Raw genomic sequence first — 21,296 nt, forward strand, 5'->3', positions numbered from 1 at the left:
ATCTTGGAGGTGTTTACGGACTACACCGGCTCTTCGGCTTAGAAATGGAGATGAGCACCAATCCCCAGAGTTGGGCACGACTAGACTTAATTTCAGGAGAAAAACCTTTAACTTTACCTTTTATGGCTTAAATGTTTTGTCTAATTAAAGCACATAATTTTGAAACATTCTCTTGAAATCTAGAATTTCTTATGCCACAGAACTGTCCCAGATATTCTGCAAATGATCCTTTCAGTGTATAAATGATTTTTTGATTTTTTTTTTTTTTTTGCTTTCCAGACAAATCAAGGGGCATTGGTGTGAAAATACACAAGGGAAAGTGTCTTCCGAAGGATTCTCTCTTTTTGCTGCCCACAGCAACTCATCTAATGGGAAGGTTCAGACATTTGGAGAAACCCCGAATTCCAACTACTGGACACTACACTTTTCCACATGCTACAACATCAGACCTCATTCAAGTTTCAAGACCGAGAATTGTGAATGTATTTACAATCTGGGGCCCTCCGCCAGAAAAGAAAGCGTGACAATGCCTGCACTGCAGTGGCCAAGTTTCTGTGGATCCTTAGCCTATAGTGGAATTAGGGTGAACATTACTCCTGAATAAAATCAATTTATTAGTAATGCAAGAATTTATTGCAGTGGTAGAGGATAAAAACATCAGCAATTACATTTATGAAAAATAATTTACATGTAGTTTCAGAGAAGGAAATGCTGAGATGTTGTTTTATAGCATGCTGCACAGAAACACACTATCTTTTAATACTGATGTTTTAACACTTTTTGACTATAATCATATATGAAGTTATTGGGGGGGGGGGGGCTTACACCTTATTGCTAGTCCCAGCTAGAGCAAACTCAATGAAGTGTTGATATAATATTCAACACTTGAGTCAATGAGATTAATCTATCTGGGACTATCAAATGGATTAAAGACTGTATGTCCTACTTCAGAGTAAATTACTGGCTATTTCCATGTCCAAACCAGATACTGCTTTGGTACGAGATGTTCTTTCGATGCTCAAACCACAGCTGACCCTGGAGAAAACATAGTAAGTTTGTCAATATCAATCTCATTTCCACTAAGCACAACAAAACCAATGTAGGATAATCAAACCATTCGTATACACTTTTAAATAGTTTTAATATTAGGAGGAGTGGTTATTATAAAATTGTGTGGGCACATCAGATTTATTAAACTTCAGCCAATAAGATTGTGATAACTTTCCCCATTAACACAGATGTAAAGATTTATGACACCATCTGGGCAAAGTTAAGCACTTCTAAGTTTGACTAATTTTAGTAGGTGAGAATATTATTAAACTGTGAACATAAATGGATTTAAATGAGCCAAATAATGCAAGATTATGGCAATTTCAACCTTTACCATGTTTAGAGGCTATATTTCAAAGGTTCGCATAAAATGTGTCTTTTGTACCTTCTTGTAGAAGCATCAGACTCAATCTGGAAACAAAGCTGGGTCATTACCATTAATCTTAATGTTCATGGAAAGAACAGGATTCTTATGTATAACAAGCTCCCTTCTCCACTTACCACTGAATCGCTCTGTGCCTCATGGGGTGCATCTACACTACAAAATCAATGCAGTATGACACCACCTGAACTGGCATGGCTTCATTGTAGTGTGGTGAGGCACCAGCACTCTTAGCCAGAGAAGGCTCGAGATTTTGTGAAACAAGATTCCATAGCATTCAGCCATGGCTTATAAAGTGGTGTCAGACTGTCACATGTTGCTACACCCCAAGAGGAGGGGAGAAGTGTGTATATCCCCAACACCATACTGATATAACAAAAATGCCAAGACCTTAGCAGAACAATGGTGGATCTCAACATTGATGTAATTCAGAGTGACTCAGCCTGGTGTGGGTCTGCATGCAGAATTACTGCACTATATACATCATACAAATGAAGCAATACCTCTACCTACATGGTAGGTACCACATTACAATATACAGGCAGTCCCAAGTTATAAACAAGATAGGTTTTGTAGGTTTGTTCTTCAGTTGAATTTGTATGCAAGTCGGAACAGGTACATTTTTCAAGTGTAACTCCAGATAGTATAGGGAAGGGTTAACATCGCTGTGATGTTTGTTTTGCTTCTGTGCCCCTGTTCAGAAGATTTCGCTTCACTTTCTGTCCTGGTGATAATTGGATTTTGAAAGATTTGGCTTGTTGTGGAAACAAGGATTGGTGATAAAGCTTCAGTGGAGATACCTTTTCCCCATGATAATAACTCTTCCAGGAGTGAATTTTCCTTCCTAGAGGTAGATTAAAGTGCAATATATCTTTAACTTGCACTTGATCAACTGAAGGCAGCAAGCCACGAGAGAGGAGAGGCGGTGCCATATTTGGAAGTGACTTCTAATGTTTAGAAGAGACTTTTTTTGTGTTTGTGATATTTCATCGTTTCATTTGGGAGACCCAAAATAGGCCTCTACGATACTATGAAATATCCCAACTGTATATTAGAAAGGTTATAAGGTTGAATGTAACTGATAGAAAATTCTTGTCAATCCATTTGATGGCGAAAACTTTCAATTTTCACTAGTATTTCAGAATATCAGATGTAAAATCTAGTGTTGGTACTCGTATTGAGGCTTCTTTGACTTGGTCCGAGATATCAATTCCAAGAGGTGCTCTATGAAAAACAAATGATTAATTTTAATATAAAGCCATTTACAGATATTATAAATAATTAGGTGCACAAATCAATTAGCTGACATTATTAATACATATATGTTGGGGGATGCCTGGATGTGTTAGCTGGGAGGCTTCTCTCATGAGGCTGACAGATGGGAGCTCACCCTGTCTCGTGATTCAAACCACCAACCTTCATGTCAGCAACCCAACCTTCTGGTCAGTACTTCAGCTGGCACAAGGTTTTAATTGAGAATGAGAAGTTCGGTTAGCCCTCTTTAACTTTGAATCACAGTCTGCAAACACAGTCCCAGCAAGGATCTGGAATTATTTCTCTGGGAGTAAAAAAGTCAGATACGTGGCTAGGAGCCCAGAAAAAGGCACTAACAGACTAACTATATAAATTTTCTTCTTTTAAAAAATGGCAGTCTCTATATAATTATACAAGCTTAGAATTATAACTAGGCCATTAGAAGAACAGATGAAATGCTACACAAGGAGAGAGAAAAATATAAGAGTAAAAGAGAGACCCTCCCCCCATTTTCCTTTTTTTTTTTTACATTGTGATAAACAGCATGCTAGAAGTATCCAGCCATATGCTATCAACAGGTTTCATATGGAGGGTTGGAGGCTCTTCTAAAATCCAAGATTTCAGATATATATTGGGAGTGATAGGAAGGGAAGAGGAAAGTAAGGTGAAATTTCCCTACATGAGCAGGAATATACTTGCAGGACACTACTATATGGAGACTGGAGCTAATAACACTGAAAACAAATTGATAATAGTAGTTAAACAACTTACTTTGGTTCATATCTTATGCCTTCTGTATTATGAAAAATACCCAATCCTGCAGAAAGCCTTTCAATACCATTCCTAGAAAGAGAGGGAATAGTTGTGTTAAATATCTATAATGAACCAGTTCATTTCTTTCTCACATGACTGTGAGCGCTGTATAATTATAATGACATAGCTTGGAGATCATTTTTAGCCAAGCTCTGATTGGTTTTGTTTTTCTCTAAAATATCCTTCTTGCAATCTTATAATCATTCATCTGGAGACTGTGTGAGGCATAATCTATGTGAAATATATTATTTGGCCTTATTCTTAACTAAAAAAGAATAATGACTTAATGACTTAGATGAAGGGTTAGAAGGCATGATTATCAAGTTTGCAGACAACACCAAACTAGGAGGGATAGCCAATTCTCCAGAAGATAGGAACAGAATTCAAAACGATCTTATGAAATTCAACAGGCACAAATGCAAGATACTCCACTTAGTATGTGTAAAAAGAATCTTGAAGTCCTTGTGGACAACAAATTAAACATGAGCCAACAATGTGATGCAGCAGCTAAAAAAGCCAATGGGATTTTGGCCTGCATAAATAGGACTATAGTGTCTAGATCTAAGGATGTCATGCTTCCCATCTATTCCGCCTTGGTCAGACCACACCTGGAATCACACTGTGTCCAATTCTAGGCACCGCAATTGAACGGAGATGTTGACAAGTTGGAATGTGTCCAAAGGAGGGCAACTACAATGATCAAGGGTCTGGAGAACAAGCCCTATGAGGAGCGGCTGAAAGAGCTGGGTATATTTAGCCTGCAGAAGAGAAGGCTGAGAGGGGACATGATAGCCATGTATAAATATGTGAGGGAGAGTCACAGGGAGGAGGGAGCAAGCTTGTTTTCTGCTGCCCTGGAGACTAGGATTTGGAGCAATGGCTTCAAACTACAGGAAAGGAGATTTCACCTGAACATTAGGAGGAACTTCCTATCTGTGAGAGCAGTTCGGCACTGGAACTTTCTGCCCCAGAGTGTGGTGGAGGCTCCTTCTTTGGAGGCTTTAAGCAGAAGCTGGATGGCCATCTGTTGGGGGTGCTTTGAATGCGATTTCCTGCTTCTCGGCAGGGGGTTAGACTGGATGGCCCATGAGGTCTCTTTCAACTCTATGATTCTATGATTCTAAAAAGCTATAGAGACTTTTCTGTAGCTGAACCATGTAGGCAAGCCTTCCTCAACTTGGTGTTTGAATTGTAAACCCTCCCATTACTCTTACTGGATGGGGTGATAGTGGTTGTAAAATGAATACATCTGGAGAGTATCTGTTTTGGAAAGACTGGCCCATAGGTTTATGCAGGAAACTGCATGCATTACAGTGCATCTCAACTGATATACACACTGTATGTATATATGTGTGTGTGTATAATATATCACAATCAGGGAATACATATTTTCCTACAAGGAAACAATGTACTCCTGACTGTGCTATGATTTTACATTTCTGTTTGGTAAAAAGAGGCCCACGGGGTCCCATTTTGAAAGCACAGAGAGAAAAATTTAAAAGGCAGAGAGGAGAAAGCTGTGTTCTCAATCTGTCAAGGCAATGAAAAGAAAACAAAGAAATATATAAGCAAAGGAACTTTAAAGAACTTCTGACAAGACATTCTTGTGTCTAGTACAGACACAGTTAGAAAAAACCCAGAAAAGGTATTTATTACAAACATACATGTGTAATTTTATGTTAATTTCTTGTTATTTGGATTTTTTCCTGATGAATATGTACAGTGGGGTTCCTCTATAATGATGTAATGCTGTTTTTCATAGCAGAGTTTAAATAAACAAGGTTATAAATTGATGTCCAAGTTACTGTAGAAAAACTATAATTTAAGAAACTATATTCAAGGGGGTTTTCCCCCTCCATTTTGCAGAGTGCCCAAATTACAGTTTGATTTTCTATATTTGGAGGAGGGTTTTAATCCTGAAATTCGCTGTGACACTACTACAAAAATGGTGTTTTCAGCATAGCTATGTTGCTCCATAACTGTGCTGCTCATTCAGAAGGAAACATTCTCGCTTACCATGCAATCATGACACCATTGTCAGTGCACAGCCTTGGTGGAGGACATATCACGTTGGTGTCAGTGGCATTTCCTACGATCTGCAGAGCTTTGCGAATGTACTGATTACTTGCAACACCTCCTGAAACTACCTGAAAAGAATGTTGAAAGTAAAAGGAACTGGTAATAATCTCAGCTAAAGAGCTGCTTCCTACCACTCACAACAACAACAACAAAACAACAAAATTAATAATAATAAAATAATAATAACAACTATTACTATTATTATTATTATCATCATCATCATCATCATCATCTCTTACCCACCTCTCCTCAAAGACCCGAGGCAGGTGACAGAATCATTAAAACACATAAGCATTGTAAAAATACCACAAATACACATATTAAAATGTATTTCTATAAAATATACATATTAAAACACATTTCTATAAAATGAAGACAAAGCTGTTTATTTTAATGAGCTGGATCCTAATTTAGATGCATAAAGTTTTGCTGGAAGTGAACTTCTCTACCCTCTCCTTCTTATAGCAGACCTTTCAAACTATGAATAATGCTACAGAGAGGGCTGGGGAATAATGCTGAATGCAGTGAGCTATTACATAGGGGGAGAAGGACCTTTTCCAAAAATATGACAGAAGTGACATCCACAAAAGAATTCCCATTCACAGACTATAAATGCTGGATGATGCACTTCACTGAAGAGACATTCAAATCAATATATCTGAAACTGTATCAGAAACATATAAGCCGGTGGATGGCACACACCTTGCTTGGGACTTGATTCAATGCACTCTTAATTGTGGCCTCTATTGCAAAATCTACGTAACACCAGAGAAGACAGTTGGATCTGCAATATTTTTTCAGTCTCTTGAATCATGGTTTTATGTTGTTTTGGTTTGTTTCATGCAACTGGCTTAGACACAATTTCCCACTTTTCAGGCTAACATACATTTCTTCTCACATTGCATGTTGAATTCTTTTTTAAAATACTATTACATGTTTTTTAAAATACTATTACTTCCAACAAATATCTCTATTTGCTTTTATTATTAAAAAAATTCTATACCAACCTTTTACAACTATTTCCAAGTGTAATTTACAGTACTCTATACTAACAAGGAGTTTATAAGTTTTCTAGTTGAAGGTTACTCTTCTATCTTATGAAATACAGGCATTTGGGATAGCTCTTCAATTATTTGTATTGCAGATACTTTGTGGAGACAGTCTGTAGAAAATTGACAGAAGGATCTTTCCCACTTTCTGCTGTATTATCTACATTATATGTTTAAATCCACCTTAGTCATTTTAAACCAAGGAACCCAACTTGCATACAGTATGTTTGATTTTATAGGTATGGACAACAACAGGCTACATCTGGAGAATCCTGGTTTGTACTGAATGTGCTGCATATGATGATACATGCAGTCCAGTCACTCTCAATTTGGTCCTAATACAGCCAGGAAAGGTTTGTTAGGCATGTTGTCCAAATCAGAGAGACTGGCTTGATACTTTCTAACAAACCAAAATCTGTGAAAACCTAAGAAATCCTAGTTTGCAATCATGGTTTGTAAAAGAAATCACAATTAGAAAGTCCAATATGGATGACACAATACTTAAGTAATGTTTGGTTTGTTCAATCCACTGTACCAAAGGGAGCAACCAAGCTGAGTAAATGGGATTCTCTAGAACCCTAGCGGCTACTGTGTCCAGGTATTGAAAATAAAGTTGACCAAGAGAGGACAAGCATGCTATTCCCTACATTTTGATATTCTTCAAATGCATGTTCAGATTTGGGTTATCAGATTTAGTGTATTTTATTCCTTTCTTAAGAGTTAGCAAAGTTTGGTACTATTGTTGAGGCTCAGTGTTCAAATATTTCTAGTATCTTTTTCCAATCAGAAACTAGAAATGAGGAGATTAAAATACAATAGTGTAATTTTCAGAAAACACTTAAGGGATGGTTGCCAGAAAAAGCGGAGTGCCACATTTAATTATTCTGCATCATGGGTTTTATAGTGGACCAGAGTCATTAAGGTAAACATTCGCACATGCAATCAAATCTCCTTTCCCTCCTGTCTTTAGCTTCTCCCTCCTAGCTTTATCCTTCAATTTGGTGTCTCTGTTTCTCGCTGTTACTTTTTCATAGAACCATGGAAGTTGAAAGAGACCTCATGGGCCATCCAGTCCAACCCCCTGCCAAGAAGCCGGAAAATCACATTCAAAGCACGCAAAACAATCCTGTTTTTTCAAAACAATCTTTCTGCGCAATTTCCTCCCTCCCATCTCTTTCATGTCATCCTGGTCTCTCTTTTCATCTCTTACACACTTCCTTTCCTGATGCTTGACCACGCTTATCTCTTTGCAAATTCCTTCACTCTTTTTCACGCCTTCTTCCCCTCTCTGTAATCCATTCTTAAAACCGCTTCTTGTAAAAATCCCACTTTTAAAATCTTAGCTTCTTCACTATGTGATATTTGTCTGCAACCCAAGCCAGCACTTTTCAAATTTAAAATTGCCTAAACACATAACTGTAATAGGAGATACCCTGTTTCCCTGAAAATAAGACATCCCCAAAAAATAAGACCTAGAAGAGGTTTTGCTGAATTGCTAAATATAAGGCCTCCCCCAAAAGTAAGACATAGCAACGTTTTTGTTTGGAAGCATGGCTGGCGCCCGCCAAACAAAACACCAGAGCATGCAGGATTGGTAAATGTACATACCAGTTGTACATGGAAATAATGGTAGTAACATGAAATTCTTGACAGAAGTCACAGTTTGTCTGGTTTGATTATGTTCGTTTGTGATGACAACTACTGTACAGTATATAATAAATGTTCATTTTTTTGTTCAACAATAAATGTGAATTCTTCTTCATGGAAAAATAAAACATCCCCTGAAAATAAGACCTAGCACATCTTTGGGAGCAAAAAATAATATAAGACACTGTCTTATTTTCGGGGAAACACGGTAAATTAAATTGGAAATCCTGCATTAGAAAAGCACGTTTGTTGTAGCTACAACTTCCAATGCAGTCTTCCCAAAATACACCTAAGGAGCCAGGCAGCCACTCTTTGTTGCTGGGACCAACAAAAACTGCTTGTGACAACGCACTTTGCTAATGAGAAAGGCTGGAAACATCTCCATTTACTACCCCACCCTGCAGACCCTTGGAAATCTCTATGTTGGAACTGTTCTCTGGCTTCTAAGGTGGTTTTCAGGGGCACTCATTGGTACAATGAGCAGAAACACAGATTGCAATATATATGATGTAATTAAGACTGATTTATGACATCATAAGTATGCGACTATATGCCAGCCTAAATGGGTGATACATGGACACACGTATTAGGAAAACACATGTTTACCAAAGTTGCTCTCTTTTGTGGTAGGATACACTTCCTTCTGCAGAAGAGGATGGCCCGGTGCGTTCTCTTAGCAATGTGAGCAGTGACTGTATACTGGACTGCAGCAGCAAGGTCTGAGACACAGGACAGTAGCTGACCTTCCTGAAGGCCTGCAGAAATTATGATCACAAGGGTTTTCCAAGCATACATACCGCATTCACAATTTGAACTAGAATATTCAGGAAAATACCTTCTGTCCTTTCTTTCTGTTCAATCATTCTAGTAACTTGGCTTTGAAGACCAGCAAAGGAGAAGTTGCAATCAGCGTGCCTCTCCATAGGAATTTTGAATTTATAATGCAGTCCATTTCCCTGTTGGGCCAGTTTTTCTATTGCTTTTCCACCACTCAGACCAGAGCAATTTGGGTGTTTCTGTAAAAAAAGTCTTCTCGATATCTTTAAAAAAGAAAATAAAACCAGAAATAGTAAAAATACATACTATGTTTTTAAGACAATCAAAGGGATTGATTAGCAGAGGGGCACCCTAAATAAATTCTTAATAAGGCAAAATATAAAGAAATCTTAAACAGTCATTTGATCTATTTTTTGTCTTTGCTAGTTTTGTGTCATGGTTGGAGCGCTTGACTACAAATCTAGAGTCTGGGAACTAAATCCCTGCCCAGCCATGGAAACCAATTGGGTAACCTTGGGCAAATCATTTCCTCTCAGCCTCAAAGGAAGGCGAAAGCAAATTGCCCTCTGATTAAATCCTGCCAAGAAAACCCTGTTGATAGGGCTGCCTTAAGATCACCATAACCTGGAAACAACTTGAAGTGACCTGGCAACAACAAATTATATGGATGCATATGGGACATGGCATGTAATCTTTTCTACTACTGTCAAAAACAAAAACAAAACAAACTTGTTTGACAGACCTAGCTGTTAACTGTACATGGATTGTTCTGGCTGGTAGCCAATGATGAGGTATAATGGGAGTGGTCATTCATCAGCATGTGGAGGGAAAAAGGTTCTCCATCTCTTATTTATATGCGTGATTCAAAATATAAGGAAACACAGGTCATTACTAGTACAAGAATCATGAGAATAAGAGTCTAGATGTCTCCTCTGAGTTGCAACTTACCATTCAAGCTGCTGGCTAGAGATGATGAAGACATGAGGCCCTCCTGGGGAAGAAAAACTCATGTTTCCATGTTTTGCTAGCTCAACAGATTCACTGGCAATAATCTTTGAGAATTCTTGGAGAACAGAAGAAGTCCCAGCAGACTGGAGAAGGGCAAATGTTGTCCCTATCTTCAAGAAGGGAAAAAGGACCCAAACAATTGCCGTCTAGTCAGTATGACATCAATACCAGGAAAGATCCTGGAGAAGAGCACTAAGGAGGCAGTCTGCAATCACTTAGAAAGGAATGCTGTGATTACTAAAAGTCAGCATGGATTTCTCAAAAACAAGTCATGCCAGACTAATATTATCTATTTTTTCAATAGAGTTACAAGCTTAATAGATGCAGGAAATGTCGTGAATGTAGCATATCTTGATTTCAGCAAAGCCTTTGACAAAGTCCCCCATGACCTTCTTTCAAACAAATTAGTCAAATGTGGGCTAGGCAATGCTTTTGTTAGGTGGACTTGTAATTGGTTAAGTGACCAAACCCAAAAGGTGCTCACAAATGGTTCCACTTCATCCTGGAACAACATGACTAGTGGAGTCTTGCAGGGTTCGGTCCTGGGCCCAATACTGTTCAACATCTTTATTAATGACTTGGATGAAGGTTTAGAAGGCATACTTATCAAGTTTGCAGATGACACCAAATTAGAAGGGATAGCTAATACTCCAGAGGACAGGATCACAATTCAAAATGACCTTAACAGATTAGAGAGTTGGGCCCAAACTAACAAAGTGAATTTCAAAGAGGACAAATGTAAGATGCTACATTTAGGCAGCAAAATGAAATGCACAGATACAGGATGGGTAATGCCTGGCTCGACAACAGTCTATGTGAAAAAGATCTTGGAGTCTTTGTGAACAAGCTGAACAAGAGCTAACAGTGTGATGCAGCAGCTAAAAATGCTGATGGTGTTTAGATTGAGGGAAGTCATGGTGCCTCTCTATTTTGCTTTCGTTAAACCTCATCTGTAATACTGTGTCCAATTCTGGGCACCACAATTCACAAGAGATATTGACAAGCTGGAAGGTGTCCAGAGAAGGGCGACTAAAATGATCAAAGGTCTGAAGACCATGAATCCCTATGAGAACACCTCATATAGCCAACACCTGTAGGGAAAAGGTTCGCAAGGCTAAAGCGCAAAATGAGCTCAGGCTTGCCAGGGACATAAAAAACAACAAAAAAGGCTTTTTTGCTTACGTTGGTAGAAAAAGGAAGAAAAAGGAGGCGATAGGGCCATTGCAAGGAGAAGATGGGGTGATGGCGACAGGGGACAGGGAAAAGGCAGAACTACTTAATGCCTTCTTTGCCTCGGTCTTCTCAGAAAAAGAAAGCCATCTTCAACCTCAGCAACACGGAATGGACGAAGGATTGGGGAAAATCCAACCCCAAATAGGGAAACAAGTTGTCCAGGAACACTTGGGCTCTCTAAACGAATTCAAGTCCCCAGGGCCAGATCAGCTACACCCAAGAGTACTGAAGGAACTAGCGGAAGTTATTTCAGAACCACTGGCAATTATCTTCGAGAGTTCTTGGAGAACGGGAGAAGTCCCAGCAGATTGGAGGAGGGCGAATGTGGTCCCTATCTTCAAGAAGGGAAAAAAGAACGACCCAAACAATTACCGTCCGGTCAGCCTCACATCAATACCAGGCAAAATTCTGGAAAAGATCATTAAGGAAGTGGTCTGCGAACACTTAGAAACAAATGCGGTCATTGCTAATAGTCAACACGGATTTACCAAAAACAAGTCATGCCAGACTAATCTAATCTCTTTTTTCGATAGAGTTACGAGTTGGGTCGATACAGGGAATGCTGTGGATGTAGCGTACCTGGATTTCAGTAAGGCCTTCGACAAAGTCCCCCACGACCTTCTGGCAAACAAACTAGTAAAATGTGGGCTAGACAAAACTACAGTTAGGTGGATCTGTAATTGGCTAAGCGAACGAACCCAAAGGGTGCTCACCAATGCGTCGTCTTCATCATGGAAAGAAGTGACAAGTGGAGTGCCGCAGGGCTCCGTCCTGGGCCCGGTTCTGTTCAACATCTTTATTAACGACTTAGACGAAGGGTTAGAAGGCACGATCATCAAGTTTGCAGACGACACAAAACTGGGAGGGATAGCTAACACTCCAAAAGACAGGAGCAGAATTCAAAACGATCTTGACAGACTAGAGAGATGGGCCAAAACTAACAAAATGAAGTTCAACAGGGACAAATGCAAGATACTTCACTTCGGCAGAAAAAATGGAAATCAAAGATACAGAATGGGGGACGCCTGGCTTGACAGCAGTGTGTGCGAAAAAGACCTTGGAGTCCTCGTGGACAACAAGTTAAACATGAGCCAACAATGTGATGCGGCTGCTAAAAAAGCCAATGGGATTCTGGCCTGCATCAATAGGGGGAATAGCGTCTAGATCCAGGGAAGTTATGCTCCCCCTCTATTCTGCCTTGGTCAGACCACACCTGGAATACTGTGTCCAATTTTGGGCACCACAGATGAAGGGAGATGTTGACAAGCTGGAAAGCGTCCAGAGGAGGGCGACTAAAATGATTAAGGGTCTGGAGAACAAGCCCTATGAGGAGCGGCTTAAAGAGCTGGGCATGTTTAGCCTGCAGAAGAGAAGGCTGAGAGGAGACATGATAGCCATGTACAAATATGTGAAGGGAAGTCATAGGGAAGAGGGAGCAAGCTTGTTTTCTGCTGCCCTGCAGACCAGGACACGGAACAATGGCTTCAAACTACAGGAAAGGAGATTCCACCTGAACATCAGGAAGAACTTCCTCACTGTGAGAGCTGTTCGACAGTGGAACTCTCTCCCCGGGGCCGTGGTGGAGGCTCCTTCCTTGGAGGCTTTTAAGCAGAGGCTGGATGGCCATCTGTCGGGGGTGCTTTGAATGCGATTTCCTGCTTCTTAGCAGGGGGTTGGACTAGATGGCCCATGTGGTCTCTTCCAACTCTACTATTCTATGATTCTATGAGAAGTATCTTAAAGAGCTGGGTAGGTTTAACCTGCAGAAGAGATGGTTGAGAGGAGACATGATCGCCATGTATAAATATATGTGAAAGGGAGTAATAAAGAAGAGGGAGCAGGCTTGTTTTCTGCTGCCCTGGAAACTAGGACTCAGAGCAATGGGTTCAGATTACAGGAAAGGAGATTCCACATGAACATTAGGAAGAACTTTCTGACTGTAACAGCTGTTCAGCAGTGGAACTCTCTGCCAGAGTGTGGTGGAATCTCCTTCCTTGGAGGCTTTTAAACAGAGGCTGGGTGGCCATCTGTCAGGGGTGCTTTGATTGTGCTTCTGCATGACAGAGGGTTGGACTAGATGGCCCATGTGGTATCTTCCAACTCTATGATTCTATGAACAGTCTTGATGAATTTTCTTGATAAGTGGGGTTCTGTATCACATAAGCCACTGCTTATGGAATAATTAGAATCAATCCATAATTATGGCCCAGTATGAAGAAGCAGCAGGCAGCAGAACAGAAGAAAAGGATCCTTAGTCAACTTAATTTTTTCTCCCAGGTATCAAGAACTTTGTGAGAGAAGGTCAGTGGCATCTCCAGTCTCCGATATTCGTCCCTTATTGAATGAACTTGCAAAAAGCACCATGTGGCTCAACAAAATCTAATGGAAGAAACATTTCCACAAGCATTTCCTGAGAAAGCAAAAGTATCTCAATATAGTCATATGCTTTTATGAAAAGGAAAATTTAAGTTAAAATAGATACAAATTAGTTTTCAAGCAAGACTGGCCCATGCTAACTGAATTACCTTATCCAGCATGTCCCCTGGTGCAATGTCCAAAGTCTGTCCAAGGAGAAGGAAATCTGCCACTCCTTGTGCTACTGCCAATATACAATGACCCCCAGACAGCAAAAGGACCAGGAATGGAAACTCTACAGGGTCGGTCAGTCTAACAGTCAGCGCATGTGCCTCCATATGATGGATGGGGATGAAGGGCTTCTTGTATTTCTGCACCAGTTCTAGACTGTAGTCCAACCCAACTCCAAGGCTCAGAGCAAGCCCTGGTTTCACAGTTGTTGCAACAGCAGAGAGCTCATCCACACAAACTCCACTGAGAGAAAGTGCTTGTTGTACTATCCTCTCAATGTTTTCTTGGTGAAGCTGTCGTGCTACTGGAGGAATAATTCCGCCTGTCCTAATTAAAAGTAAACATAGACATAACATTGATATTAAGTCAGTTGGCTCCACTTTAAAACTCAAATGTAGATGTTAATATCCTGCCTTGTCATTCCTTTTTTTCTAATCTCACTTACTTAATTGTTTGTATAGTCTACTGTTTCAATAAGTCCTCCCTCTCTCTGGCTCTGTCTGGGCTTCCAAACCAGTTATAGTAATGAGATAACAATCAATTATGTTCCTTTAAGATATTCATTGAAAAACTATAGCAAAATGTGCTTCAGGATGTCTTGCAAAAACCTTTTCCATGTTTTTATAATAGAACCAATTAGGAAATTATATTTATGACCCAGGAACAAAAATTGTGTTACATAGCATAATCATTATACCTAAACAGCACTGAAAAAAGCATCTTTGCCAATAGTAAAACTCACTTTAAATGAACTTCATTTTGAGAATGTAGTGCTTCTCCTAAAATGTTGCCAGTTTCATCGACCACAGCAGCTCCTGTATCATCACAGCTAGTTTCTATCCCAAGAACTATTTTAGTAGAAGAACATTTCCCACAGTGAAGAGAGATCCTTCTCAAATGATCTATCCAGCAATATTTAGGATACTTAGACATCATTCCTCCCAGACTGCTCACTGCTAAAGATTTCCATAGATGAGTATGCCTAGAAAGGAACTGTACAATAAAAAAAGTTTAGACTTCCTAGTGGTTACTAACATGCCCAGGCTCTCTGCTGCACACAAAACAAGAAAGTTGTTCTGACAGAACCGATTTCCTGGTTAAAAGAGAAATGATGATGCCTGGAATGGTGTGTGGAGCTGTTCTCCAGTAATTATGGAGTATAAAGTGCACAGCTATATTGGAAGCATGTACATGAGGGCAAGCAATGACCACATGAACAGGCACACATAGGAATGCATGTGCTAAATTCCCTCTACGTCTCTGAAACTATTTTCTTTACAAATACATGTCTCATGAGAATTCCTGTTATGGACACTCATGTCAATGTGGTTGCAACCAATATATGTGACATGTGACGTGGTAGTACTAACATTCCCCGACAGAGAAGCAGATAGGGAACTGAGACTAAAAGTCCATGAATCTATGTCTTAACCTGATTAAAAAATAAATCACCATGTTCTACACAGCCTACATTCACCTCCCTACAGAAGTGTTTCTTAAGCTTGCTGATGTGGGGGAACAGCGAGGTTTTCCCTTTATACACCAGAGACCCAACACCATATTCATGCCCACCGACTATAGCTGTTTCTTTCTTTCTTTCCTGAGAACTGGCAGTGAACAGCTCATGGACTAGCACCAATCCATGGACCACAATTTTAGTAGTGCTGCTCTTGATTTCACATTTCCAATAACATAAGGCAAGAACCTATTTAATAGACACATTAGGCAATAGAGATCATGAGAGCATACTGTGCTTGTGCAATAGGACTTTCATTCCTTCTTTTCTCCCCAGCCTTTACCAAGAAATATGCTCTAAAAAGTCATCACCAAGTTTAACCCAGTATTTGGACACATTATTTAACTTATCTAGGCTTTTAAAAACATTTTCTACACATTAAGCCACATTTTTAATTTTCCAAGGTTCAGCCATTTATTTGCTGCATCTGTCATCGGATTTTGAAACAAATCCAATGCTAAGATTTAAAATTCTTTCTTCCAGAACCAAAGCCAGGACTCCAAACGAAAAAGAAATCATTACATTTAAATCTAATTTAATTTAGGCCACATCCAACTGCTATTCCCAACCAGAATAGACCCAGTAAATCAATTGGATTTATGCAAATGTTAATGTATCATTTGGAACTTGATTCAATGGGTCTATTCTATTTCAGCTTATCAAGTGGACTTAAGCCAATATCTTTGGAGCCCTTAAGAGAACAACCATTATTATTATTAATTGGCCAAGCAGGAGTCAGATGTCTTTTCTCAAAGCTACTGGAATATTATAGGGGGGTTTTGGGGAGGTTTTTTGCATTTAAGGAAACACATGGGAGCAATATATTCTGCTGGGGCAAAATTTGCAGTGCTTTCTCCTTGCTTTCACACGTCTCTCCAGGAGTGTGATTGTATAAATGCCATAGCCTCTTATTGGATAGTACTGTATAAGCAGTACTTGCTATTGTACTAATGGCTGCTAAAAACGATGGCAGTTTGTTTTTGTGCAGCTGTGCGGGTATTTCACTAAATATTATTATTTTGAAAATTGTTTTGGAACTGTTTTATGACAGCAAAGAATGAAAAAATTAACCAGTTTACACTTGCTATACTGAAGTGAAAGGTTGATACAAAATAAACATACCCATGTGCTTCCCAATTTGTAAACAATGTTACCATTTTTGTGTTCAACATGGCATTTTAATACCCTAGTTAGCTGAATGCTTCCTTCTGTACCCAGGATCAGTGGTAGGATGTGATCAATACACAACAAATACACTTCAGACTATTCTAAAAGGGTAATTTTTGCTGCGATTCAAGAACGGATAGGAAAATATATAATCTCCTAATTCCATTACCATAAATTATACTTTGAGATAAACTCAAATTCACCAAGCACCTGAAAGCAAAAGAAAATAGCCTTACATGTGTGGAAGACATATGCAATTTTTACCTGTGTCAGAAACATGATGCAAGATTGGTGTTTTCTTTTAAAGCTTTCCAGTGCAAGTTTTACATTTCACAGCCATGGACCGAGGAAGAAATAACTTTATAAAAATCTGGAATAATGCAAAGAACAATACAAACGTAATACCATAAACCGTGTTCAGAGTAAATATCCTCCAGCCCAGCTCAGGGAAAGCCAGTGGTAGTCATGGGATTCCATGTGGTCCTCAAGGCTTTTCTGTGTCTCTGGCCTTCCCAGGTGTCTAGAAGATGGTTAAAAGCCTCTGCCAAACATTACTGCATAGGATACCATAAGGGAGCCTATAGACATTACGAAAAGTTTCTGCTGCCTTCTTTCTAACACAGTGGTTTTCAACCCATGGGTCCCCAGATGTTTTGGCCTTCAACTCCCAGAACAGCTGGTAAACTGTCTGGGATTTCTAGGAGTTGTAGACCAAAACACCTGGGGATCCACAGGTTGTGAACCACTGTCTAACAGCACAGAAATAAAGCCTAGAGTTGATTCTCATTGTCTACAGTTCTCACAGTTCCTAGTAGTTTGAACCCAAGGAACCTAGACAACACTGTAACATTACCCTAGAAGTATAGCTACTAAAGAAATCGGGAGAATGGATCTAGAACAGTGGTTCTCAACTTGTGGGTCCCCAGGTATTTTGGCCTACAACTCCCAGAAATCCCAGCCAGTTTACCAACTGTTAGGATCTCTGGGAGTTTAAGGCCAAAACATCTGGGGACCCATAGGTTGAAAGCCACTGATCTAGAAGATATTACTGCATGAATTACACAGCTACCTTTCCTTATAATAATAATAATAATAACTTTATTTTTATACCCCGCCCCATCTCCCCGAAGGGACTCGGGGCGGCTTACATGGGGCCTTGCCCGATAAAACAATCAAATATCAAAACACAGCAATAAAACAGTTATCCAATAAAAACATCAATTACAGTAAAAACAATCGTTAAAATCAACATAAAACATACAATATTAACACTGGAGACTAATTCATAGAACCCAGGCAACGTGCAACATGTGCCGAAATGGGCCGAAATGGCGAAGGTAATTTCTCAGTTAAAATGGACAAAGTGCAATATAGCATTGACAACACCTCAAGAATGGGGCTATTATAAGATGGGCAGATCAATCAGTCTGACACCAGATTAAGTATCAAAGGCCTTTTGAAAGAGCCAGGTTTTTAAGCTCCTACGGAAGGAGAGGAGGGTAGGGGCCTGCCTGATCTCTCTAGGGAGCGAGTTCCAAAGCCGGGGGGCCACGACGGAGAAGGCCCTCTCTCTCGTCCCCACCAACCGCGACTGCGAGGGTGGTGGGAGTGAGAGAAGGGCCTCCCCCGACGAGCGAAGAGACATCCTGGGGCTAAAAACATCCTTCCCTACTGAAAATGGAGACTGCCCACTTATTATTATTATTATTATTATTATTATTATTATTATTATTATTATTATTATTATTATAAAAACAGCTCCCACAATGAATGGAGATTTCAGGAGAAAGGCAGCTTGGAAAAAAGCCAACCTAAAATGTATGTTGCACATTTAACACAACTCAAATCGTCAACAAAGGGAGGTGGACTGTTTCCCATGACTTATCTCTTCCATACCTTGAATGATGGTAGAAAACACCACGTCAGGTCCCTTTGCTTGGTTTATTAATGCTGAGCATGTAAACTCTGATGGCAATTTCTTGTATTACTTTTCTTTATTAGCCCCAAAGGCATGGTATTAATCACAGAGTGCACACAGTGAAGAACACAAAGCATTGCTTCCTCCATCTTGTAATGCACACTCCCAAAAATTCCATGGTTTTGAGGTTCCAGTGAGTTTTGGTTCAACTCAAGCTGAGATGTTGTCACACATCCAAGAAGTACATGTCCACACAAGGGAAGCTGAGCAACACATACTTGGCAATGTCTAAAGAAATGCTGTTGTGTACAATTATGTTTTGCTTAGCTATGCATTATTTGGCATCACATAAATCACAATCCTAGACATGTCTAAATAGGCCTTTACATTCTTGAAGCTGAAGAGCATTGAGACAAAACCTGATATGACAGAAACCAACTGTGTGAGGAAAGGTATCAGGGTTAAATTAAATGACTGAAAATGCATTCAAGAAGGCCGAGCAAATCAACTCATCTCCTCTTGTACAAGAGCAGGGAAGACAAGAAATGGAGGGTGGAGGACCGATTAAAATGGTCTGCCTCAAGAGGTTTATGGATCCAGAGGGATTCCTAACGGCTCTTGGGGAATTTCCCGCCACCTCGGTAGGTGAAATTAAATCCAGACAAGACAGAGGTCCTCCTGGTCAGTTGTAAGGCTGAACAGGGAATAGGGTTACAGCCTGTGTTGGACGGGGGTCGCACTCCCCCTGAAGACACAGGTTCGCAGTCTGGGGGTTCTCCTGGACTCATCGCTGAGCCTGGAGCCCCAGGTCTTGGCGGTGGCCAGGGGAGCCTTTGCACAACTCAGACTTGTGCGCCAGCTGCGCCCGTTCCTTGGGAGGTCTGACTTGGCCACGGTGGTCCACACTCTGGTTACAGCTCGTTTGGACTACTGCAACGCGCTCTACGTGGGGCTGCCTTTGAAGACGGCCCGGAAGCTTCAATTAGTACAACGAGCGGCAGCCAGGCTTATAACTGGAGCGGCGTACAGGGAGCACACCACTCCTCTGTTGCGTCAGCTCCACTGGCTGCCAATATGCTACCGAGCCCAATTCAAAGTGCTGGTTTTGGCCTACAAAGCCCTAAACGGTTCCGGTCCAACTTACCTATCCGAACGTATCTCCTCCTATGAGCCCATGAGAACTTTAAGATCATCTGGGGAGGCCCTGCTCTCGGTCCCACCTGCCTCACAAGTGCGGCTGGTGGGAACGAGGGACAGGGCCTTCTCGGTGGTGGCTCCTCGGCTGTGGAACTCCCTCCCCAGTGACATCCGGCAGGCTCCATCCCTTCTGAGTTTCAGAAAAAAGGTAAAGACCTGGCTTTGCGAACAAGCGTTTAATGAATGAATTATGATGGCTTTAACTCGGTCCGGACTAAGGTTTACGTGCAAGGTTTATGTGGACGAATGGATTAAGTATTTTATTATACTGTTTTAAATGTATTTATTGGATTGTTTTAAATTGATTGTTTTAATTGCTATGTTTTATTTTTCTACTGTATTGTGAGCCGCCCTGAGTCCCTTCGGGTGAGAAGGGCAGCATATAAATGATGGAAATAAATAAATAAATAAATAGGTGATCCTGTTGATGCTCTGGTCTCTCTCTGGAATGGGGAGATAACTAGAGCAATAGACACGATCACTCTGGAACATCCCCTCTCGAATAGCCGAGCTAAACCAGCTCCTTGGTTTAATGAGGAGCTGGTAGCGATGAAGTGAAAGAAGAGGGAGCTAGAGTGCATGTGGAGTTTAGAGCGTAGTGAATCAGATCAAACATAGCTGTATTCCTGTTTAAGGGCATATGCTGTGGCAATAGACGCAACAAAGAAATCCTTCTTTGCAGCTAATATTGTGTCCGCAAGGAACCGTCCGGCTAAGCTGTTCGAGTTGTCAGAGGTTTGTTAAATCCTGTCCCCCAAAACGGGTTCCCTGACAACTCGACAGCCCGCTGTGAAGCATTTGCTCAGTTCTTTGCGGACAAAGTTGCTCTGATCTGTTCCGGCTTTGACACCATATTAACGGCAGTCTCTGAGGATGTAACACGAGCACCTGCTTGTCCGGTTTTGGATTCTTTTCAATTGGTTCAGCTCAAGGATATGGACAAGATGCTTGGAGAAGTGAGAGCAACCACATGCATCCTAGACCCCTGCCCATCCTGGCTTATAAAGGAAGCCAGAGGGGGTTTGGCAGAGGGGGTAAAGGTGGTGGTTAATGCCTCCCTTTGGGAAGGCAGCATTCCAGCCTGCTTAAAACAAGCCGTTATAAAACTGCTGTTGAAAAAAACATCACTGGACCCCACTCAATACGTCAACTATCGTCCGGTTTCCAATCTCCCCCTTTTGGGCAAGGTCGTGGAACATGTGGTGGCCTCACAACTCCAGGCATTCTTGGTAGACACTGACTTTCTAGACTCGGCACAGTCTAGCTTTAGGCCAGGACATGGAACTGAAGCAGCCTTGATCACCATAGTGGATGATCTACGCCGGGAACTGGACAGGGGGAGTGTGTCCCTGTTGGTTCTGGGGGACCTCTCAGTGGCCTTCGATACCATTGACCACAGTATCCTTCTGGGACGCCTTCCGGGAATGGGCCTTGGAGGTACTGTTTTGCAGTGGCTCCGGTCCTTCCTCACATGTCGCTCCCAGAAGTTGCTGTTGAGGGACACCTGCTCGGCCCCACAGCCTTTGTCCTGTGGGGTCCCGCAGGGCTCAATATTGTCTACCATGTTGTTTAACATCTACATGAACCCATTGGGAGAAATCGTCCAGAGTTTCGGAGTAC

General features: G+C 40.8%; 2 protein-coding genes across 11 annotated transcripts in view; one reads left to right on the forward strand and one right to left on the reverse strand.

The window, feature by feature from the left end:
• ankar (ankyrin and armadillo repeat containing) overlaps positions 1-5,292 on the forward strand; it is a 75,001-nt gene extending 69,709 nt beyond the window's left edge. For all 7 annotated transcript variants that reach the window (XM_062963617.1, XM_062963589.1, XM_062963583.1 and 4 more), the window contains one exon: positions 280-5,292. In XM_062963617.1, coding sequence (XP_062819687.1) covers positions 280-524 — 245 coding nt within the window. In that variant the 3' untranslated portion in view covers positions 525-5,292. The remainder of the gene's footprint in view (positions 1-279) is intronic.
• Positions 595-21,296, reverse strand: part of osgepl1 (O-sialoglycoprotein endopeptidase like 1) — a 28,027-nt gene continuing 7,325 nt past the window's right edge. For all 4 annotated transcript variants that reach the window (XM_062963682.1, XM_062963677.1, XM_062963667.1 and 1 more), the window contains 8 exons: positions 16,826-16,931; positions 14,621-14,871; positions 13,818-14,205; positions 9,110-9,314; positions 8,881-9,029; positions 5,516-5,646; positions 3,458-3,529; positions 595-2,656 (listed from right to left, as the gene is read on the reverse strand). In XM_062963682.1, coding sequence (XP_062819752.1) covers positions 2,563-2,656; positions 3,458-3,529; positions 5,516-5,646; positions 8,881-9,029; positions 9,110-9,314; positions 13,818-14,205; positions 14,621-14,871; positions 16,826-16,840 — 1,305 coding nt within the window. In that variant the 5' untranslated portion in view covers positions 16,841-16,931 and the 3' untranslated portion in view covers positions 595-2,562. The remainder of the gene's footprint in view (positions 2,657-3,457; positions 3,530-5,515; positions 5,647-8,880; positions 9,030-9,109; positions 9,315-13,817; positions 14,206-14,620; positions 14,872-16,825; positions 16,932-21,296) is intronic.

Source organism: Anolis carolinensis, chromosome 1, assembly GCF_035594765.1.
Source record: "Anolis carolinensis isolate JA03-04 chromosome 1, rAnoCar3.1.pri, whole genome shotgun sequence".
NCBI classification, from domain to species: Eukaryota; Metazoa; Chordata; class Lepidosauria; order Squamata; family Dactyloidae; genus Anolis; species Anolis carolinensis.